Below are 25,138 nucleotides of genomic sequence, written 5' to 3' on the forward strand. Positions count from 1 at the left end.
TATCAGTAAAAACTGGAAAGAAAAATCAAAACCTAAAGAAATATTTATTTTAGTGTTGTAATATTAGATTGTAAATGTATTCACCCCCAGAGTCAGTACCTCGTGAACGCTTCTTTGGCAACAATTATAGTTGCACATTTTTCAACATATCTCTATCAACTTTGCACAACTGAATGTCAGTATTTGCATGTCTGTGTCTCTGTGTCCTGCAAAGGCCTGGTGTCCTGTCCAGAGTGTACTGTACCTCATCTAGTGCCTGTTGCTTGCTGGGATAAGCTCTAGATCCAATAAATTGGAAATAGTAGTTAGAAAATGGCTAGATGGATTGAAAAAGACATATAAAACTATAAGAAGGCTTTTATTTGCAACATTCACCTAAATTAAGGTACAGTTATCCATTAAGCAACTTGAACCCTGGTTACAAGTATCATAACTACAAAGTCCATTAATTTAATCCATCAACCACAGTACTGAAAGCTTATGTGAAACAAAAAAACACAAGATACTGTACTTTACCAGGCCTTCCAGTAATGGAGTTTGAGTCCACAGCAGTAACAGTTCCATGCTTGAATGCTGATGTCTTACTACAATCCACTTAACCATACAAATTTTTGCCAGTGTTCATTTATGTAGTGTTGTTGATGCAGAAATATTTTTTTTCAGGGCACATCTTCAGAAACTGTACAAGTATGGGTTGGACAGAGCCACATCCACTCTATCTAGATGCATGTGACATTGATGAAGACACAGAACCTGAAAATGAGGTTTGTTTTTTCTCAGATGTTTACAGTTACATGACTTTGGGATTATATATACTGTACATAAGGACTAGTTATAAGCAGAACAGGACTAAAACTGTTATTTGCATATTATTTTTTGCTAAAAAGCCATTATATAAAAATACTGTATTTGAAAAATAAAATTGATTTTTATTGGATTTTTCACAGTTCAATGGGGATGTCATGATTTTGCAGTAAAGTTTTTTTTAATCAGTATTGAAATATATAATTTTCTTAATAAACATTTTAAAAATCGATAAATTCATTTCTTTCAGTAATACAGTATATTTATTTCCATTATTGCCTTAAAATTGTTTAAATAATGTTTTCCGAAATGATTGGGAGAAAGATTGATATCAGGTTAATATAAGGTTAATGACCTTTGCAATACTCTGGAAACCTACTGTAGGGAATATAGTATATAAATCTGTTTCTATACTATAGTTTTGGTATAAAAGTATACATCAACTACTTTCCCACACATATGTCTAATATATGCATAAATATATACTGTACTATTACACCAAACAAGGTCTGTCACCACTTTATCGTGACAGTCAAATTATTACAGTAGGGCAGGGCATAAAATTGGTTTTAAAAAATAAATTACACAAAACAATATACTGTATTATTACAGTCTGTATGAATAGATTCTAAACAACCTAATACTTTAACCCATAATTAGGTAACTTTAATTTCAACCTGTTTTCTCTTTTTTAGTTCACTAAATAATTTTGCATTATGAAAGGAATAACGTGTAAGCAAACGTTTCTGTTAACTAGAATGAACAGACACATGCTCGTAATAAAAATGAAGCAATTTACCTTGTTCTCTGTGAGACAGAACAGCAATGACTTCTTGTTATTTCTTTAGGTTTTGATAATATTCTCAAACATGTACTGGCAGAAAAAAAGGCACAGTATGTCCAAAATCCTCTGGAACTATGGACAGTTATGTAATTTCATCTCTAGTTTTGGAAGTCATTGTAACTACATAGGAATAAAAAGCAAACACTTAGGCTCGGGATAGGAGGTTTTTAAATCACACTTTGATATAAAAAAACGTTTTTAAGAGCAAAGACGTGTTTTATTGTGGATTAATGGGTCTATCCAGACCAAAATACGTGATTGTTAGGGTTTTTATATTATTATGGTAATATGAGGAGATTTGTAACACAGTATTTAAACTTTAACATTTTTTTCCTAGAAAACATACTATTCAACGTTTAGACATGTCTACACCGCAGGGTATTCTACATCAGTGATATCATTAATAACAGCCATTATTGTCTTCACTGCTTTCAGGTAATGTAGAATGTTTTTATTTTCAATGTGTTAATTTATTTACATTTTTACAATTCTTATATTTCATAAAAAATATATAAATATGAGTATATGTAAAGTATAGTTTTTTGAGTATTGAGGCTATACTTTCATTTTATTTTTGTGCAAATAAACAGAATATAAAGGGTTTCTCTTTAAGAAAAGTTTTAAATCACCAATACATTAAGGCTCTGACTATTTCTAAAAATATTATTACGTATAACATAAAATTATTTTGATTTTTACAAACATACAGTATACAGTACAGTTTACATACAAAAGTATGTAAATCTGGCAAATTTTGATTATGTCATGATACTTTGAATGAACAAATAATTATTACATACATAACATACTCCACAAAGCAAAAAACTTTATAAATAGTAAACATGAAAGAAAAAATAATAAAATAATGTATTCACACCCTAATTTGGCAATCTAAATGTATTTTATGTGTGCAAAATTACCTAAGGGAGTCATACAATTGACTACCCAATGTCTATATGGAAAAATAGTGGGTCACATGATTACGCAATAAAGCACGTAATCTACGGTCCTTCATTGAGTTAGTAAATCTCAAGCAAAAACTCAGAAATGAATACCAGGGAGCTTTCAAAACAACTCAGAGATAAAGTTGTATAAAGGCACAGATGAAGAGTAGTATATAAAACATTTCAGAATGTTATTTGATCATGGTGAAGTTTAAGTCATCCAGACACTGCCTAGATGGTCCCTCCAAATCCTACCCCGTTGGGCCCCTGAGCAAGGCCCTTAACCCCAACTGCTCCAGAGGTGTTGTATACAGTAAATGGCTGACCCTGCGCTCTGACCCTAAGCTTCTCTCTCTGTCTGTGTGTTTCATGGAGAGCAAGTTCGGTTATGCGAAAAGGCAAATTCCTAATACAAGAAATTGTATATGGCCAATAATAAAGTAATCAATATCCCAGTTACTCCACAACCGGTGTTGTATGGAACTGAAAAAAAATAACCCATCACAAATACTGCATGAGGTTTGCAAACATGTGGTCAGACGAGACAAAATTCAACTTTCTGGTCTTAAGTGTTGCATCTAATGCAAACCTAAGAATGCATCAGTCACTTAACACCACCCCTACTGTTAAGCATTATGTTATGACTGCTTTTCATCAGTAGGGACTGGTGAGCTTGTCAATACTGATGGGAACATGGATGAAGAAAAGTACAGGAAAACCTGCTTTAGACCTACTGTAAAACTGGGACAAAATTGTATCTTTTAGTAGGACAATGATCCAAAGCACAAGGCCAAAGCTACACTGGAATACTTTAAGAAGAAAGTGAATGTTTGAGTAGTCAAAATCCCAAAGGTATTTCGGTCAAATATTGAGTTCTTTGGTCTGAATACGTGTACAATCAACATACTGTATTTATGTTTTTTTTTGCTTTAGTTCTTCCTTACATTCACTATAACTTGGAATTCTGTATTTTGTGTATTTATGTTTTGAATAAAATACAGTTTTGAGAAATGCATATGCATCTTTTTGTAATTTCGCAATACTGGATACAATAGGAAGGGTCTGAATATACTGTATGATGTATTTTTTGTTTTTAATGTTTTAATTTAATTTTAAGTGTTAATTAGTTTATAATACATATTTTTCTTTGTATGGCTATAAAACAGCTGAGAAGAAATACTCCATACTGTAGTTTTCTTTTTATTCTCTGATGACGGAGTAATAATTAGGCCCAAAAACAAACAAATAATTATGAATAACACCACTATACAACAGTTACACTTTGATACATACCTGTGTGCAAAATCAGTGGGTTGCAGAGTACTAATTACTATGCACTTGGAAAATCGAGAATTCTGCCTCTGTAATCTATATAAAAATAAATGAAATATCTTAACAGGGCAAATAGAAAGTAAACCTTTAGGAAAATGGATCCTACCCAGGATCCTACCTACCTCTTAAACATGGATGTCTTTCAAAAATAAATGAGACCCAGTTTTCCTGTGCTAACAGTGCACCACCAAAATAGGATAATTTTAGCCATAAGAATCCACAATATAGGAAATCACAGTTTCCTAAAATAAGAAAAGGAACTCTCTTAAAATAATGCTTAGATTACCTTGCTAGGATCTAGTTTCAAGTCTATTTAGAATAAGGACCTTATTTGGTTCAAGATTTGAAAGGATGTGGGGGCTGATGGATGATAATATTATGTAATCTTTTTGTTTTTTTACCTCTTCTTCTCTTTTGTCCTCTTCTCTGTTCCTATATTTCTATGATCTATTTCTAGGAATACTGGAATAATGACATCCCTAAAAATTGAATGTTTATTCTTCTACATGGTGGGCTTAATGATGTAAAGTGAAATTTATTAACTTGAGTAAATTACTAGTAACTTCCTCTGGTCATCTGTTTCTTCCTCTATGTTTATCTCATAAACCACGTTCCTTCCAACAGCTAGGACTGTTGAACAATAACCATTGTTCATAGCCACCTGAGTAAGGTCATTAATATGCAGTAGGAACTACAAACAATTCTAACCTTGCTGATGTTAAAACTGACCCATCACAGTCACAACAAAAACAAAGTGACAGTGTCAAAGCAAACAGGACAGATTTTCATATGGTATAATGAGGAATGTTGCAGTTTGGAAACCTTTTGTAATGACTACAAATGATTCCAATAGTGAAACACAGATGTGTTGCTTAAGGATTGTTATGCTAATTCAGAAAGAGGAAATAAACAAAAGTGTATATCAGTCCATTCTTTAGAATCACACCCTAAATAAATGTTTTAGCATTAAATCTAAAAACATTTTTACATCATTCTTTACCAATACATTATTTCAAAGAGGGTTACCCTTATTAATTGCAGAATTGTGTGCTCAGGTGGACATCACATCCAGACTGCTTTTAATGTATCGACAACTATTAAGCAGTCTGATGAGATCTCAGTTGTTTCACCTAGTATGTTTGCAGACAAACAATAGGAAGTACAGAATTTAAAATCTATCATTTGAAACTAATGGAGCATTTGACTAATTATACATTGTGTCACAGGCAGGTTAGGGCAGCATTCATTTATGCTGTTTTGTCAAGTAAGAAGCATAGCAAACATTCAGAACTGAATACTTTTTTTCTTATTTTTTACTGATATTACACATATTGCAATATACACGTTTTGCAAACATGTTATTACATACTTCTTTTTTCCTCCACAGAAAGTTCCACTGTACCAGAAATTATATTCACATTAACCTGTTTGCATCATTCATTCTCCGAGCTAGCGCTGTGTTTATAAAGGATGGCATACTGTTTGCAGATGAAAACACAGATCATTGTTTCATGTCAACGGTAAGAAAAATGTATCATTTCATTATTTATAATTTCTGTTATTCAAGCTTGTTCAATATCATTCAATCTAATGGCAGATTTATTGTTAAAATCAGTTCCCTTAGTATTAGATTAAGAGGAAGATGTATGTTAGAGGTATGTTAATCCTAATTGTTCAGAAAGTTCTCAAGAACTTTGCAGGTTAAATATCATATCATAGAACTACCAGTTTTTTTTTAAATAGTCTTACAGTATGTCAGTTATATACCAAATGCTATTAGAAACAAACAGACTGAAATTAATGAAGACATTAATTAGCATTACTAAAAAGGGCTAGGGATGGCATGGTAGTGCAGTGGGCTCAGATCATGGGGTGCTACAGTATCTGTGTGGAGTTTATTTCTCTTGTGTTTTTGCCCATGTTTTGCGCTCCAGTTATCTCCCACAATTCAAGGAACTACAATACATAGCCTCTGAAATATCATAATCATACCTAATTGGCTTCTGAGAAAACGTAAGGACAGTGGTTTTTCTATATCAAGATTGTGATAATTATACTGCTATCATTTACAATTCAAAAAATGAATACCTGTTGGATCTCATGCTAATCTAACTACTTCATTTCATATTATAATACTGTAATATATCTATGTTAATTCAGTATCCAGTTAATTAAAAAAATGATAAAAGTAACCTCACAGTAAACGCTGTTGTTTTTTTTCAGATCTCTTGTAAGTCTGCTGTTGGGTTCTTTCAGTTCAGCATACTGGCAAATTTCTTTTGGCTGCTGGTAGAAGGCATGTACCTGCAGACACTTCTTGCTCTCACTTTTGTTTCACAGAAAAAATATTTCTGGTGGTACATATTAATAGGATGGGGTGAGTGCAAAGCTTTTTATTCTCTCTTAGAAAAGGAAAACATGAACTTTAAAGATTGGAATTCAAATGAAATGAAAATAATATCTGGTTTAAAAGCTAATCTTAATCTTAAATCTTAAATTAGCATTTAAATTATTGCATTATATGTAATAATTACAGTAAATATAATTACAGTAATACAGACAGTAAACATATTTAGTATTTGTATTAATTAACTGGTTAATTTAGAAGAAGCTGTTTTTCTAAAATAAAAAAAACATAGACAAAACTGTTGAAAAATGTACTTTTTTGGTGGAATATTTTATTTACATGATTTTTGGTACAGTATGTGTACTGTATGTTGCTTAGCGAAGGAAATGTTAAGATGCTTAGAATATTCTACACTGTATACATAGGCAGAGTTATTCCTAAAATATTACGCTAAGAGGATCTGAGTGAAAATGTAATATATGTTGAAATATGTGTTGTGCAAAAGTGGAAGTTGTCTGATAACCAATATGGTTTTTAATAAAAGTGTATTTTCTTAAGGTGGGTGCTATGAATTGTAATTTTAATTGTATCAATCCATGTATTTTAGGCTTTCCAACTACAGTGTTAACTGTATGGGTCCTCACTAGGATATATTACGATAATAGAGGGTAAGTACATTTTTTTTCAATGAGATTTAAGTTATGATTTAGTCAAAGTCACAATTCTGAATGCAGCACCTATGGGTTTTGAACTTTGTGAGTACCATTACAACCCTTGGTATTAACACTGACAAACTTAGTAAAGTAGCAAATACCAGAAGAAAAGTATGATGTGCATAAATTCCCAAAAATACATTTCTTGAAAGTGGAGGCTTATTTATTTACTCTTTGTGTAATATGCCAATGTACTACCTATGTCAAACATGCTGTGATACAAATTTAAATATCAGCAGATGGCAGCAGGCAGGAGATGTCAGAGATATTTCATACCAAAATGGATTAAATGACCTTAGAATACTGTATTTTTATGGCTTACTGCTTTCTGTGCAGCAAACATTCACATGAAAACTCTTCACAGTGTGATTCCCCAGTATTTGCAATTTAATTTGAAAACCATCAAAACTATATCTACTGCTTCTCAATTGCAAAACGTATACTCACTGACAGTATTTGAAAAAATTATCACTGATATGAAGTAAAAACTTAAACTTCTTCTGGTTCAATTTCTTGTTTTAAATTAACTGGATTGTAACCATGCATTTAAAATGGATGTGCTTCTGCTAGACTGTCATTCTGGAAGTTTTGAACTTTAAGAGTGAGATCCAGGTAACAACACACAACATTATACTAGGTCATCTTCAGCTGAATCACTGTGGTTGTGTTGTACAAGATGTTATACCTGACAAAAGGCTTTGAGAACAGGGTATGAAACTCTTACTAAAAGAAGTAGTTGTGAAACAAGTATCTATTGCTTTGCTCACACACAGAACTTACAGTAGTTCCGTGTGCACTTGCAAAGTAAAAAAAACTTGCCTTCTGCCCAGTCCAGTAGTAACACAATGGAACTGCTTTCACTCAAGAAATGCCTTGCCTCACATACAACACATTGATGTCAATATTTGGGCCTTTCTGCAGTACCAGTGAAGATTTAATTTGCATGGTTGTAGTTAAAAAGTTAAGTTTCAGATCAAGAGAAAAAAAGGATTTGCTTTGTGTGTGCTTATGTCAGACAGCTGAACTTTGTGAATGTAATTCTAAATCTTTGTGTTTCACAAATGAGATACAATAGCTATTCCACTCTGGTGTCTTTGCACTGTAGTTGTGAATGCTTGACTGCAGAATGAAAGTTTGCAATTCTCTTGAATGGCTGATCTGTAATTTCTCACTCAGAATCAGCCTCTCTCATTGCTAGTGGTTAGTAAATTACAGAACAACTCTAAATCTATCTTAACTGAAAGATTCACATTCACTGGAGATTAACAGTATTTTCCCCATTACAAACGTGAGTCTGTCTATAACATCACATCAATAAACATGTAAAGCATCAAAAGTGTAGGTAAAGATTTGTTAATGCAAGCCCCCTGCTGCTGCATTGGTTCATTCACCTTCATGAAACTGCAGCATAAAATCTGTTTCTATTTTCTATGTGGCAGCAAAGAGCCTTTTTAAAGTCCTGTTAATCAAAAATTCAAATTATCATTCTTTCATGACAACAAGTAGAATACTTGAACTTGTTGGACACAGCATTGATTCTTTACCACTTAGAGTTACTTTTGTAGTGGCTCCTAAAGAGGTATTTGCTATATAAAGTGCTATACTATGCACTGATGTTGCCTGGGGATTCAGTTTTCTGTTGCTTTAAAGGGTGCTAACTCCTGACAATTTACTGTTTATCACAGCTGCTCTATGAGTCTTAAAACTGACTTTTAACCATCTGGATTTTGTTGTAGAACACATTTCACATGTTGTCAAAAGTATATAATTTTACATGTGGTCAAAAGTTTGGGTTATTCTTGCAGTAGTACCATATGGCACATCGACATTATTAATCTGCTGAGAATTAGCTTTACTAACGATATGTAAAATAAATATAAACCGTTTCTTATTATTATTAAAGTTGAATATCAACTAAAATTTCATCAAAAGAAATTCTTACATCAAATGCTTGGATAAAGCATGTGTTACGAAGCATTTTTCAGGACCCTATGCAGACAGTAGAATCCGGGAAGGGAGTGCAACAGACATGGGGAGGAGATGACGAGCGACTGGGCAGGTTAACAAACAGGGGGGCGTGATGACGGTGCACTGGTGCTCGGGGGGGCGTAGTCCAGGCAATCAAGTCCGGGGGAGTCCAGGGGGAAAACTGGGGCAAAGTCCAATAGTCCAAAAACCATTAAATTCAGGAGAGACGACGACAAGACAAAGTTAAAAACTTGAACGGTATCCGGTGCAGGGAGAGGGAATAAAAATGGGGGTGACGAGGCCAGGTGCTCTGAACCCCGGACTCAGCTGGGTCAGGACGCCAATAGGAGGCATGGGCATAGGGCAACTTGGTGGTAGGTGGGCCTCCGGGCGTCCGTCTTCCAATGCAGAGCCCGGAACAGAGTGAGTGTCTGGCTTTTAAGGTGGGCTGGATAGGAGGTAGGTGCACAAAATCCACTAAAATGTGAAAGAGCCAGAGGGCCCTTAAGGGGGAGGATTACAATCGTGACAGCATGCTGCTTGTTTTCCACAGATAAGCAATAGCTGTATAAATCAAAGAGTTTGAGCTTTATTTTGATGTGGCATTATTGAAGAGAACATTTAATTTACCCTTTTCTCCTCATGGCATCTGTTAGATCACCCACATGGGAATCAGATGTGATTCTTAGCAGCTTTTTTACCTTTCTACCTTTATTTCTGTATTGCAATAAAAGCAACATAATAATCATGTTTGTGCCTTTAAGCAAAGCGTCTTGAAAATCTGGTCTTCCATGTTTATACTTTTTCTTTCACAGAAACAGTTTCACAAACATGATGCTATATAATAGATATATAGACACACAATCTATATATTAATAGATTGTGTGTGTTTTGTAGCCTTATTTCTTACCGTTAAACGGTATTTCTTACCGTTTCCACATGCTTGATGTATAGACAGAAAAGGAATTTCAAAACAGTGATCACGTCTTCAAATCTGTCCCTTTGAGCTCCCTTTGCAGCAGCAGTGCCTTTAGAGGTGAAAATAGTTTTGTGGCAGCCTGGGCTCATAATAATTATCATCTTATCATTGTTGCCATTCTTTGGGGTTCTATTTAGAGCCATAAATAACCAACTCATGCAGCTATCCTTTACTATCCATTATGCTTTCACAAATCAACAGTGGGTGACTTGTTGTTTCTTCTTCTGTCTTCTGTACTACTTCCTTGAATCACTAAGCTGGCCTCAGTACTGAAAGCTTTCCAGTCTTTAGGCTGGATTTGTACAACATTCTTCCGTGCTCTTTGAAGAACCACAATTGCCATGTCTACCTCCTTCTTTTCGAAAAGTTTTGCATTAAATCCAATCCTAATCTTCTTTAAACAAGTTTACAGTACCATCTTCCATAATTAGGATTCTGCTTCAACAAGGTTCTTATTGGTTCTTCACCCTCACTCAAACACGATTCTCTCAAGCAGTATCCCCCAAATCTCTCTCTGGTCATTGTAGGAATTTACGTTTTCTTCTGAACTTTAATTTCAATCTTATATGTTAACTAACTGTATGCTCATTCAGATTTTATTTTCATTACTTTCATTATTTGAGCTCAAATATTCTGCATCAGCATCATGGAATCTCTCACATTTCTTTGGGGCATTCTGACAGTTGTCATTCTACTCAGCTAGGTGAGTTACCACCAAAACAACAAGCTCACTATTTGGTTCTCATCTTTTCAAATCCTTAATTGTAGTTTGACCAAACTAATGGAATGTCATTTTAGTCAAAAGTTTGGTGGAGGTCAAAACCTAATCATGTCTTGCTCCTCCCAATTTATAAATATTACACTTCTTGCTTTTGTGCTCCTGAAATTAATTTTCACATCCTTCCTCCCACTCTGTCTTCTGCCTTGTAGTAGCTCATCCTTCATTAAAAGGGAAGGGGGGTCCCAGTAGCACCATCCTTAGGAACAAGTTGTCTTTCTTCTCAGCCCGTTGAGTTATCACAATAAAACTCACTTTTCAAATCACTCCTCTTCTCCACCTTAATTAGGGTTTGACCAAATTTCTCTATACTGTAAATATATATACAGTATATAGAGGAAGATAATGATATATAGTGTCAACATTTTTATTCTCAGAACTTTAGTCATATTAGCTTCATGCATTTCTTCCAGTTTTCATCCAGTTTTTTTGCAGTATCAACATAAAGGCAATTGGCGGAGCTTTCAATTTCCCAGATGGTCTCAGTAAAGTAACTATAGAAATGTTTCTTTCAGCATTTGCTGAGGTTTAGCTTTGACACCAAAGCACACTTCAGAATGGCTATCTTTTTGGTTGGTTTTAGCGTATATCAAAGATTTTCCAAATGTTTTCAAGTTACATCCAATTGAGAAGTATTTGTGTATGAAATTAAATCATTGGTGCTGTACAGATGCAGCCATTCAAAATGCACGAAGTACGCTGCGGTAAAACACAGTAGGCGTGGTGCGTCATAACGTGTCATACCGCAGTTATGATAATAGTATCCGGAATCACCTTGTAAAACCGCCAGGTGGAGGTAATAAAGCTTAACCTGTCATGTACAGCATTTGAGCTGTCGCGAGAAAATGCACAGTTTCAAATTATATCGTTATTAATTTCTTTAGATACGCGATTCCATATTATATTCCCTATTAATCAAATTCTAAAAAGTATGCTTTTGTTTACTGCGATAACGAGCATATTCGCAGAAAAGGTTAAAACATTATAACCTTTTACAAAATATATAAACTTAAGATAGTCAGACGGAGCACATAAAAACTTTTCCAAATAAACCACAGTATGTAACCGAATGAAAGACTCTGATGCTTAAAATGTTTAGGAAGAAAGTGGAATTCTGGTGTGTATTTTTATTTAAACTACCAATATCAGCCATATACAATTTACATAATATGTTTTATGTTCTTAAATTAATATCGTTTATGACCGTCAGATGCGTTATGCTCCTCTTCTTTTTATGCTCAGCTACTAAAATTTCCCTTTAGTTGTAAAATTCCATATAGATATTCAATACTAAGCGGATTAAAACATGCCCAGTAAAAAGATTAAATGATTCAATCGTTTCACCAATGCATCACGAGTGCCTCTGTCGGTCATTTTAGCCAGCCGAATCACGTACCGTGGCACACTGCGGTGCACTGTGGGTGATTGTGTGCGGTACAGGGTTGTACCATGCATTTCGAACATCTTTCTTTAAATATTAACATGTTATTTAAATCAAATTAACTGAAATAGCATCAATAATTATTCACCGTAAAGGAGCTTCCAAAGCGGAATTAAGATACAAGACTATTTTTAATCCCGAAGAACTGAAAATTGAAGGAGCCATTGCAAATTACCCGTGTTGTGCTAACAGCATCATTATATTTGCTTCAGACCTATAAACCATGAATCTAGCATCAAAGTAGATTTGCATATACAGTATATACTGTAGATAAAGAAAGCTAAAGTGATGCTATCCACCTACATGTATTGTAGGTGTGGGAGTTGCCTTTAAGACATTCCTTGCTTATTGGTAAACTTTTGGAAATTGGTATCTCTTGGGTTTGAAATGGAGGAGGGTGATATATTGGATATGTAAATGTACAAATGGAGTTAGTCTTTGTATGCCTGTATAAAACCCTAACTTATTGTTTTTTTATATTTTTACATAATCATGCTGTGTTTTCATCTCTACTGGGATGCAGGTTTTTCTTTTGCTGGGTCTTCACAAATTTTATCTTGACCTCACTGCTAAGGGATAATTTGTACTTCACCCTGGAAAAAAGGGGCTAGACATGAAATAACAGGAAAAGGGAATACATGTATTTTGTCACAAATTGCTACATTGTGAAAGCAAAAGAAACTGAATGGCAATAGGAAGAACACAAGACATAAATAAATCATTATTAGGCACACAGTGTCCTCGAGTGGAAACCAAGACACCAGAAACAACCAAGGAAGAGCCCCTGTAAGGAAAAACAAAGACATTTTTTTAAGATACACTTACTGATTACTCATGCTATACTTATAAAATAAACATAAAATATTTTTATAAATTATACAACGTTTTGTAAATTTACTAAGAAATATTTGTTCTATAAGGAATAAACACCAGTTCACACCAGTTTCTTTAAATTTGTGTATCAGTTTGTTTGACACTTTCTCTTTATAATTATAATTCTGAAGAACAGTAATAGTGACTTTAATAATAGTTTAATAAACTCGTGGAATCCTATGAACATCACACTGAAAGGGTGACATTGCTTCTTTAGCAATGGAAAAACATATTTCCATTTTTTTAGGTGCTGGGATGATAATGATAATGCGGTTTGGTGGATTATCAAAGGACCAATATTGGTGTCAGTGTTAGTGAGTATATAAAGTATTGGTACTACAAAAAAACAAACAGATTTACACATTAAGTATATTTTATATATATACTTATGAAAAGTAATGGGCATACAGTAAGACTTGCTGGCTTTTGTGCTAAAAGAAGGAACATAAATGGTTTAGTTTTGCTGTTATTGGATTTGCTTTACAGTACAGTATTTGACATACACAGCATTTGACATAATATACTGTTGCACAGGTACAGTACATGTAAATGTTTATTCTATACGGAAAGGAAAAGAAAGCTCCATAGCTGAAACGTTTCTTTTCCTTTCAGCATGGAATAAAACTTAACCTGTTCCTTTGCAGCCTATCATGCTGATGCAGCCACCTACTTAATACTGAAACAATAATAATTATACCTTTGGGCATATTTTAATGTTTGAATAACTGATAATTTAAGGTGCCCCATTTTCAAATATAATTATAAGCTAATTATAGTTTTCCTTGCAGGATGAACTAAAAATTATAAAAACTATATCAATTTAAGATAGTGTCTTCTGGACAAATTGTGGACTGATTATTTTGGACTGATTTGTATAATAGTTTATTATTATTATTGTTATTGTTATTATTACTAGTAGTTATTTTTCTTAATCTATTTATTTTTATGAAGGTGAACTTTGTCATATTCATCAACGTGTTACGGATTCTGGTGCAAAAGATAAAGGTGCCAGCTGTGGGAGGAAATGACACTAGCCATTTTATGTAAGTTGTAAAAGATGTTTTAGTTGAATGCATTACACCACATTCAAAAACCACTCATCCAATTTAGGGTCACAGTGGCACGGAGCCTGTCTGGGAAGTATTGGGCACAAGGTAGGATACACCTTGGATAGGATGCCAGTCTATAGCTAGGCACACACAAACTTGCAGGGGCAATTTTCCAAGAATCCAGTTAATCTTCAGCATGTCTTTACCATTGCCACTTTTAGCTGAATTTGTTTAAAGCTTATGCTGTTGCCTTTGACTATTCAAGTTATGGGTAAACTATGATATTTTAACTAAACAGAAAGAGCAGTAAAATAATAACATTTCAGAATGAGATTTTTAATTGTGTAATTTTTGTGCATGTATGTTTATTGTAGTTTGGTATACTTCACAGGATTATCAAAACTGATATTAAAGTTTCTGAGTTCTTTATGCATCAGAAACATTAACATAACCTTGCCTTATTTAGCAACAGTTATATGAAGCCTACTGGGCAAAATGGCTTTTGATTTCAAATGAAAAATCTTCCAAAAATAGTTGAACACTGTTTATTTATCACAATATACATGGATGTTTTAAAAGCCCAATTTTTAGGTTTTTAATTACTGCAAGTTTTATTTAACAACTAAAGTTAAAGACACATAAGAATAACAAAATAAGAACCAATTACTTGCAATGGAGGAATAAGTGCTGTTTTACTATGTAACCCAATCTTTGTATTTGTATTTTTAGTACTAAAAAAGATCTAGACTAGTAATTTTCTAAATGTTGCTGTGACATTACAAACAAAAATATACAAAGTGAAGTATACAAAGAAAGAAACACTGATCCTGACTTGAAAATATAATTGTATTATTTAAATGCTTGTTTCAGCTTGATTAATTGTTGCACTGGTGATCTGAGATACAATTGTTTCTTTTTTATTGTTTTTCTTGTTATACTTTCAGTTATGATTGCTGTTTTCTCACATTCAATTAAAGCACTTGGATCCATATTACTATTGTTACGTCCCAGTGTGTCCACACTGCTGACCCTTGATTGTTCTCCCTTCCCCATTGGCCCACCATTACACCACACTTTCAGTATGGTGTCATCATCAATTAGCTCTCAGCCAATCAGAACACATCTTATTCAGCATATAACATGGAGGTTTTCAGCAAGGCGAGGCCTTTTGTTTGACTTCTGTCCTGTTTGGTTCTGGTTATTGCTTTGCTTCTGGTTATTGCGGCGGCTTTGTTGGCTTGGTTTGCTTTGTGTGTGTATTTTCGTATAGCTTCGGCTTTGTTTTGTTGGTTTTCTGTTTCTTTGTACTTTTGTTTGTTTGTGTATTTATCCTTGTTTTGCCATTACCTTGCCCTTACGTGTTATATGTTCAACTTTTGTGTTCTTTGTACCCTGTTCCTGTTGATTATTCTCGTTTTCTCTTATTTGTACTCCTGGTTCACTTGTGTTTTTGTGTGAACTTTTGTGTATAAGGTTAGTTTAGATTGTTGGGTACGCTTTACACACTTAGTTGATTTTGTATTAGTACACTAGTACGGGTGAGTGCCATTTGTCTTGTATGGCTTTGGGTAGTCAGTGGAGGTTAGCTAGGGTGTTGAAGACGTTGAAGACCGTGTGTTTTGGGTTTTCTTTTGTAGTCAGATTAGCTTTCCCTCACTTTCCTAGCCAGCTCCATTTTGTTTCTTTTTTTTTGGCACAACTCTAGTTCCTTACCCTTGTTATCACGCTTCCTAGTCCCTCACCAAAACCCACCTGCTTCCAAAAGAATTATCCTAAATGTTACACCCCTATACCCCTAGACACCTGGGGTCGTAACAACTATACAATGCATTATGACAAGTTTGTTAAAAAAAAAGCCTGGCATTTATTTGACTATTCAATGTCACTGCATAAAAAGCCCAATTATTATTTTAATACTATAATTTAAGATAGCACTTTCTTTCCTGAAGCATACGGTATGTGTGCCTCAAGTTAAATATCTTTATACACCTTGGGATGTGGGTTACACCGTATAGGAGAAAAAAAAGAGAATACAAACTCCAGGGTTGTGATTAGATTGTGCTTTATTTGGTTTAATGGAGCAATAATGATGCAATGTTGCTTGCATACATCTGAAAATACAATATGCTTTTGTTAATGATTCCTGTGTTTGTTAATATTTTATATACTGATGTGTATATATTTTTTCTCTTTTTAGGAGGCTTGCAAAATCAACCTTATTTCTTATTCCACTGTTTGGAGTTCACTACACAGTCTTTGCATTCTTCCCTGAAAATACCGGAGTACATGCAAGGCTTTACATAGAGCTGGGATTGGGCTCTTTTCAGGTATGTCATTTTTCATTTTAAGTATTTGTTAACACAAAAACTGACACTACTATGTGTATGACTAAAGTTAGCTGCCTTTTTGTTTGATGTCATCTCTTTCCTTTTAATTGGGAGCATAAAACAAAACCAATGTGTCTTTAAAAACTCTGAAAGTCCCCATTGCAATTTACAGGAATGTAACCAGTTATGTTGGCACCAGACATATTACAGAAAAATATTACAACTGGATTTCTAACATCTCAGAGGTTCTCCTACAAATTCATAATGAACAGAAATAATACTTTATAATTTTAATATTGGAGCATAATGCATATTTTTACAGTCACATTGTTTTTTCCTAATGTTTAATGTAATGTGTCAATACAAATGTAGAATAGCTATTACAATTTAGATTAGTCTTCGGGTCTTCAACAGATAAGTTAGTTATTTGCAACAGTAATTATATATGCTGTATAAAACCATAAATACTTATTTTCTGTTGCTTTATCATGTATCAGGTGAGTTCTTTTTGTAAGTATATTTACTGTGGCATAGAGAATCTAGTTCTGATTTAGAATTGTATATTAAATATATATTAATATTTTGTAATTTGAGTATTTTATGTCCTCGTTATTTGGCAAAATGATGTATATTAAGTTGTATACAATTTTTTAATATAAGATCAGTTTGATTTCCTTCTTAATCAGTGAGCGTAATTGATGTCCTGATGTGTATATATGGTTTTGTATATACATTTGTTTTGCGTAAACAGCATACATTATATCACACAATGCACATTTACATGTGTGTATATATATCCAGATTGGTTATTAAACAGTTGTCCAAGACTTTGAGCCTCCATGTCTGCAATAGAGCTTCTGTTCAAAATACTTCCAGTGGACACCTTCAAAATGTATACCTGAGGCATTTGATATCTTCAATCAAGATCTTTGTGTTCTCTTATTACCACCGTACATTTTGGTGCTTGAACAATGTCATAGATTCGCTTCCTTTTTAGGGCTTTGTTGTGGCTTTACTCTACTGTTTCCTGAATGGAGAGGTATGTACTAATTGAATATGTTCCATAAATATGTTCTATAATTATTCATGTTGGATATTGTTTTTATTTTGATGCATTATTTTAATAAATAATAAACAGAGTTTGCATGTCTAGCAGCAATACAGTCATGACATTTTGAATGCAAGATTCTAAATCAGAAGTTTAAGACCGGAGCACAGAGTTTATTGATTCAACAACTATTCTGAATGGCCAAGAAAATATTAAAGACATCCTGGCTCCTGTGCCTTTCCAGATACCTCAACCACTGTACATCCCTAATAAAATTAAGATTAAGGAAATTAGGATTAGGAAGATTTCAATAATAATGAATTTGCTCAGAATAACTGTCTAGTTATTTTTAACATGGTACAATATCTCAAAATGATGTGATAGACTAGTCTTCCAGGACTAGCAAAGGCTTAAACATGTTTTTAGCATAAAAATTAAAGTGATAAACATATACCGTATTAATTCAGAGATGTTTTTTTTTACAAAGTACAGCATAGTCTTAACGCTATGCTCTATTGTAGGTTCAGGCGGAAATGAAGAAGCGACTTGCTAAGTGGCACAACCAAGGTTATTCAACTTTTACACAGAAACGTAAAACTTTGTTCACAGAAAGCAGCACTGTAACTCAGCTCACTGTTTTAGAAAAACCTAGCCCTAAAAGAAAACCTTCTGAGTACCAGAACAGTATTTCTTCTGTTTAATATCTTGTCTGCTGGTTACTTAAATTTTAATATAATTATTTGCAGTTATATACTAGGAAAATGGTGTGTGAAATGGTTTATTTTAGTTATTGTAGCCCATGTTTGTGATATCCACAGTTGTTTCTATTCCAAGTTTAATGTTACTTTATAAATGGATTTCATTGCACATTTATGAGAAGAAGGTTCCTATACACTTCATAGAATAATTATAGTTTTGATTGTTTGCCACATACATGAGTATGAAGCAAGAGTATGTAGTATGAAGAGTATTTGTTTCCTTTAAGAAAACAATGTGCTTATTAATATATTACTGTCTGTAAATAAAATATGTACTTGATTTTCTAATGTTGAAAATCAAACAAGTGTCTGGAGCACTAGACTGTAAATTGTATTTTAATGTACGTTTTACTACAAAATTATATTTTAGAAAATGCTGTTCATAATGTATCTACACATCAAAAGATTTAGCTATCATTTAATACAGAGTTGTTAAATTATATACAGTAATAATATTGCTGCATTTTCCAAATATTGCAATATGCAACATTTTAAAAGATTAAATTGGGCAGGGGCAGCATGGTGGCACAATAGTTAGAATTGCTGCCTCACAGTGCTGGGAACCTGGGTTTAACTCTGGACCTGGCATGCTTTCTGTCTGGAGTTTGTATGTTGACCCTGTTTTTGTGCACCTTTCCCTCAAGTGTTCTGGTTTCCTCCCAAACTCCAAAGACATGCTAGTATGCTAATGGCTTCTGGGAAAATTGGCCTTGGTGTGAGTGTGTGCATGTTTGTCTGCTTGTGGGATGGACTGGTGTCCTGCCTTGTTCCTGTTGCTTGCCTGAATAGTCTTCAGCTCCCCTGAGACCCTACTGTATCTTGCATAAAATGGATGAATGAAACTTTGGTATTAAAGTTGAGCATATTTGACAACATTATTTAAGTTATAGAAAAATGTGAGTTATGTGATTTTGGATTAAGTTATCAAAGTTTTTTTTTTCTTTTTGCAGTTTTGCTAATTTATTTTCCTTATTTTTTGACAGTGAATGTGGTTGTGTAATGAGGCGTGATCATTTTTATCTGTGTAATAAGTTAAAACTAGGTAAAAAGAATATATATCTCAAACTACTGATAATTGATGCTTTGATGTAAGCAGGGTGTTGTGGTTCATAGTTCAGCTAGTTTGGAAATTTCTATATACAGTATGTACAGGAGAAGAGTCTGAATCATCAAAAACCTTTTATCTGAAGAGGGACAGGGCATTATAAAGAGCATGGAAAACTAAACATCTAGAGCATTTTAGCTGCCAGAGGTAGTTGTTGCCCACACAACTTGAACAGAAAATAGTTAGTTCAGTTATTGTGTGGTTACCTCAGAAGGCCTTTAGAAAAGTAATTGAATGCTTTTGTAAATATACTATCTAATAGTAAGTTGAACATTCTTGTACCTTGAAGCAACCCATTGTACAGGATATTGCCCTATGTTTTACGTAAGGTAGGTTTATCACGGAATGAAATTGTGGAGATGAGCTTCTTATAAGGAAAATATTGATTTCAAATTCTGAAACTGCCAAACAGCAACAGGTAAACTTGACAAACTATAATGCAAATGGAGAGCAAACTACCTCTGAAGAAAACTTAACTAACAACACATAGCATTAGTTACAATGACCAGGTATTCGGGCCATTCACTGTTCATGGGATTTTAGTATTTTCAATGGGAATGATTGAGATACGTGTTTGGGCATGATAAAATGGCTATCAGTGTCCGACAAAGGTTGACCAGTGTTGAATGTGCAAATTCAATGATAAATAATTCAGTTCTTTTTAACCAGCGTTTCTTAACATGGGGGTTGCATGAATACTGTATTAAAATAAATAAGTAATTATATATCATAATACTACAGTTTATTTTGAAAAAAGTGCAATAAAGATGATTGTGGAAAAACAGCACCACCCAGTGACTATTTTATTGCAACATACCTTTACATTTTCAAGTTGCAATGAATGAGTTGTTACCAGGTAAAAAGCTAAAAAAAAAACATGGAGCGGATTCTAACTGTTGGGAGAGCAAAACAAAGCATAAAGCTGCAGAGACAGACAAAGGAAAAAAGACAAAATGTAGGAAATATGACTCCAAGTATTTGGAATATTTTTTCACATGTGAGGGAGGAATGGAACCTCAATCACAGGGTGTTGCATGTGGCAAAGTTTTGGCAAGGGAGAGACATAAGCTGTCGAACGAGGTACAGTTCTCTGCAAACAAAGTCACTAGAAGTTTTTGAGAGAAAGCTACAGGAGCTATGAGACCAGACGTCTATCATACAGAAAGCCATCATGAGAAGGCTTAAATAAGAAGGCAATTATTATCTCACATTGGATTGCCAAAACTGGGGAAAGTACACACAGTAAGTCAGAATTCTTTTCTTGCCATGTGAAAAGAAATTGTTTAAATTATGTTTTGGAAAAGTGTAGCAGACCAACTGGCTTTCATACCATTGTCAAACGAAACTGTGATGAAACACACAAATGAGGTGCTTGAGCAAGTTATTTCCAAAGTTAAATCATGTGTATATTTTTTCTCTTCAACTGGATGAGACCACTGATGTGGCAAGAGAGGCACAGGTACTGGCTTATGTGAACAAAGGACAAATTAATGAGGATTTTTTGTTTTGCCATCCTCTTCCTGATGGAGCACAGGCCATTACTGAGAAATACAGTGGACTGGTAACCAAAGTGAAGGCGGTTGCTCCAATTGCAGTGTGGACACATTTTGTGAGACACAGGCAAGCCCTGTAATGAAGCTGTCTACATATTAAATACCATCAAAACCAGTGAAACAAGTACATCGTTCTTCAAAAATTAGTATCAAGAGATGGGAGTAGAGCACAACCAACTGTTGTACACTGAAGTGTACTGGCTGTCCAGGGTTAAGGTACTAAGCCGAATTTACAAGCTCGAAGATGAGGTGAGGATTTTTGTGTCAAAGAAATTCTCAGCTAGCAAATACATTTTCAGCTGTGAATTTGCTTGCTTTGCTTTCACAATCTGACAAAATTGAGGGGTGGGTCAGAAGACTTGTGTAATGGCAAATGAGTGTTGTCAAAGAAAACCTTGAGGCCTTCCCATTACTAGAGGAGGTTTTTTGCAGGAACAGTGTGCAAAAAGCTGATTTAAGGACAGTTAGCGGGGTTCATTTGGAAGGACTGAAACGTCAGTCTTGTGAGTATTTGCCCAAAAACACAGTGGTCTCTAGTGCAGATAGATGGGTCAGAAATCAGTATTCAGAGACAATATTACAATTAAGACAGCTAATTTATCACTTAAATTTAAAGAAGAATCAGTGATTTCAGGCATCATTGATTGATTTCACAGATGACTTGGCTCCGAAGCAGATGTTCACAGAGAGGCCTCTGGCTCAATTTTAGATCTCAGTGCATGATAAATACCAAGGACAGAGTAACATGTCCTTTAAAAAAAATCTCCCATTCGCGTCAACCTATCTTTTTGAGTCAGGCTTTTCAGCTCTAACTTACATGAAGAAGAAATACAGAGCCCCTCTCAGGGTCAAAGATGATTTCTGTCTTTACCTCAGCCCCAGAAATCCCCATCTAGAAGTCCTCTCTGCCTCTATGCAAGTGCAACCCTCTCATTGAGTAAGTAGTTTTATCCACTATTGTTTTATTTTTCATTTGATGTGGCAATATGTTTTTGGGGGGTTGTGAACTTTTTCACTTGTCCAAAGGGGGTGCACTTACAAACATGTTTTAGACGAACGGTGTAGCATAGTAAGTTAATACATACTGTAAGATGCAGTAAGGGAAGAAATGTGCATATCGCAATTATGTGTTCTTGGTTTTCTCACGTATACCCAATGTAAGAAAAAAAGAGAAAAATAAAATCAACAACATTTAAACAGCAGATGTAGTAAATCAGTCCACATGTGCTTGATAAAATATGCCCCCATCTTAGATTATAACAGTGGCGATGGAGATTGTATAAGTGGAGTATTGTCAAAGATGAGAAGCACCCTGATGATGGAAGAATGAGTACAATTTTTTTAAAATACACAATATTAACTGAAGTCAAACTGTGGCACTTTGGCAATTGTTATCACAGCAGAAACATGTCAAAGGAAAGATTTTGAATCTTATTTGGAATGGAATACAGACTTCTGAAAAGCCTCATTGCATCATGAAAATTAGTGGATGCAGATTATACAGAGCTCACTCAATCTTATAGCAGGACATGGGCAAGTCCCTACACAATGTATCATAGCTCTGAAGCACCAGGCAGATATGCTGGAGTTTATATCGTTTTGGGTGTTGCACTGCGAGACCAAAGTTTCTGCAGACCACTAATAGGGAACGTGAGCTGGGATTAGACCGTCGTGAGACAGGTTAGTTTTACCCTACTGATGATGTGTTGTTGCAATAGTAATCCTGCTCAGTACGAGAGGAACCGCAGGTTCAGACATTTGGTGCGTGTGCTTGGCTGAGGAACCAATGGTGCGAAGCTACCATCTGTGGGATTATGACTGAACGCCTCTAAGTCAGAATCCCGCCAATACGTTATCACGTTATTTTTTACGTGGAGAAAGTTATCAAAATGTCTGTTATCAGAGAAAGATTTAACTTTCAAATCAGTATGCAATATTGCACATGCTGATACCTCGCTCTGAAAGACATCCAGGAGACAGCTAAATATTCTGAACATTCTAAAAGGGAGATACACAGACTAGCACCTAATCAGAAAGGTAAGCCAATTGGCAGAGACCACAGAGGTTGGCCTCATATTCGTCAACAGCCGCACAACCATCAATAGTCAGCACTAATCGAGTACAATATCACAGATGCCACAGAAGAACAACAAGATTAAACATTTGAGGTTGTCCAGGACTATGCTGCTCAGGGCACAAATGATGGAATTTAACTCCAGATGCAACTGGCAGGAAGGAATGTGATCATGCAACTTGATATGTGGACATCTGTTTTACTGGTGCCAGAATGCATATGTAAGGAAAAGACTTCAGAATACATGCTGCAACCAACACATGTGAAACTCTGGTCCTATATGGGGAGCACTGTTCCAGTGTTAGGAGAGATTCTGTTTGTAGTACAGTATGAAGGGGCAGAGAGGACCCTGCTCCTCCTTTTGGTGCAAGAAGAGAGACCTGCATTACAGTTTTTCTCAGTTGTTTACACATAATTCTCAGAACTATGTACCAATATCACAAAATCATTGACACTGTTGTCAATACAAAATACCACATCTGCAAAATTTAACACACACAGGGAAAAACATATAATGGCTGAAAAACTACATATTGTACAAAGCTCTCAAAACCAAACTGTCAGGTCTGAATTCCACACACTAATCTCATATGTTTAACTCACAGAGCAACAATAAAACACAATGTCAAAAAAGTAAATTTTCTGGTCAAAAAGGGGAAATGCATGTAGGAACGCAATAAATTGAACAAAATCATTTGGAAAAAAATTCACTGTAATGAATGTTCAGATGGTTCATTTACAGTAAAATACATGCTTTCTGTAAAGCAAGAAAAACACAGTAAACTGCCAAACAACTACTGTATGAAAGCAAAAACAAATGCTGTATTCAGAAACTGTCCTGTCTGTCTTGTGGATTTGGCCACAGGTTTTCATCTACATCACAGTTGATGTTTTCCCTGGCCAAGCAGCAGGATAAAAATCTCCTAACATGATAAATCCATGCTTGGCAAGCATCTGCACTATCACTACAGGTCTCTTCCATTGCCTGGAGTTGACTGACTTGTTCGTAAGGCTTGCGGTCGTGAACCTTCCATCTCCATGCAGAAAAAAAATCCTCAATTGGTGGACACAGTGGACAAGCTTACATTGTCCCAAATGACAAAATACATGTAAGTGTTGTCTGCAGCCCTGAGTTGGAACGATCAGTCATGCAGTGCATCAAGGAATGCCAGCAGATTTGTTGAGTTGTAAGGCCTAAGAGTTGCATGCCAAAGGACAACCCCTTGGTGACTGATTGCAGCACAAAGGGTGACGTTCCCAGCCCTTTGGCCTGGGACCTCCACCATTGCTCTCTGTCCTATGATGTTTCTTCCCCATCATTGCCTTGTAGACAGATTGAATCCTGCCTCATCAACATGGATGAACTCATTTGGGGCAGCTTTAGCTTCAAGCTCCAAGATTCTCTGAATAAAGACATAATCATATAGCTACAGTGATGAAGATATTGTGCATTTCTTTTACAGTACTGTATACTGTAACACTACTGCCCTACAACTTTGTGCAAGACAAGTGTACACTACTGTATGGAGGGTCATAGCTTACCTGCATGTATAAGTAGTGCATCTCTTTCACACGATCACTGTTTCTCTCAAATGGCACACGATATACTGTATATTTGCTTCATAAAAATCCTGTGCCTTCTCAGCACATGATCGATAGTGGATATGTATATACTGTCTATGTTGTGAAACATTCCATTGTCCTCTAGTGTATGGCATTGGATTTCTTTGAGTCATAGGGCAGTATTTGCCAACACAAATCAGCCTCTTGTTCTGGGGTGAGTAGTTGGTTTCGCCCACCAGCCGCTGGTCTTCTCTGAATTCTGCATACAAACTACGCTAAGTCATGCTCAAACATGCTGTCATCTTGCTGCTATGAGAGCCAAATATTCTGCAAGTTACTTTTACCCACTCACCTGTTCTCAGTTCTAAAGGTTCAGATGATTCCAGCTACAGTGAACTGACTCAGATTGGGTTGCACTCTCCTTCCTGATTCCTGCATACTAATTCTATGGTTGATTACATTATCAATTACAATGGCTCTTATTTCATTTGAAATTTGTCTTCTTCTTCTTCTTCTTCCTCTTCCTCCTCTTCCTCCCCCTCCTCCTCCATTTCTTTCCCTACCTCTTGCTCTATGTGCTCTTTGTTGCTCCATTGTTTTCTGTACTGACCACTTCTGCAACCTTTTTATATTGGAGA

The 25,138-nt window shown here is 35.0% G+C and overlaps 1 protein-coding gene and 1 pseudogene across 1 annotated transcript; one reads left to right on the top strand and one right to left on the bottom strand.

Annotated features, from left to right (window-relative positions):
* Nucleotides 1-674: 674 nt before the first annotated feature.
* Nucleotides 675-18,331, top strand: ghrhrb (growth hormone releasing hormone receptor b). Its single transcript, XM_088919070.1, has 10 exons — nucleotides 675-764; nucleotides 1,986-2,083; nucleotides 5,312-5,444; nucleotides 6,148-6,301; nucleotides 6,879-6,939; nucleotides 13,271-13,337; nucleotides 13,975-14,066; nucleotides 16,270-16,399; nucleotides 17,397-17,438; nucleotides 17,969-18,331. The coding sequence occupies exons 1-10, from the start codon at nucleotides 690-692 to the stop codon at nucleotides 18,146-18,148; spliced, it is 1,032 nt and encodes a 343-aa protein (XP_088775196.1). The 5' UTR covers nucleotides 675-689; the 3' UTR covers nucleotides 18,149-18,331.
* A 5,922-nt stretch (nucleotides 18,332-24,253) lies between these two features.
* LOC148832731 (uncharacterized) lies at nucleotides 24,254-25,094 on the bottom strand (annotated as a pseudogene).
* Between the last annotated feature and the right edge of the window lie 44 nt (nucleotides 25,095-25,138).

The sequence above is a fragment of the Atractosteus spatula genome, chromosome 6, assembly GCF_055471065.1.
Source record: "Atractosteus spatula isolate fAtrSpa1 chromosome 6, fAtrSpa1.hap1, whole genome shotgun sequence".
Lineage (NCBI taxonomy): Eukaryota > Metazoa > Chordata > Actinopteri > Semionotiformes > Lepisosteidae > Atractosteus > Atractosteus spatula.

What these genes read in the sequence shown, in the direction of transcription:
- ghrhrb (XM_088919070.1), top strand. Translation starts at nt 690, where the DNA reads ATGGGTTGGACAGAGCCACATCCACTCTATCTAGATGCATGTGACATT. An exon ending in ACACAGAACCTGAAAATGAG is followed by an intron (nt 765 to 1,985) that starts GTTTGTTTTTTC and finishes TTTTTTTCCTAG; the next exon opens with AAAACATACTATTCAACGTT. An exon ending in AATGACACTAGCCATTTTAT is followed by an intron (nt 14,067 to 16,269) that starts GTAAGTTGTAAA and finishes TTCTCTTTTTAG; the next exon opens with GAGGCTTGCAAAATCAACCT.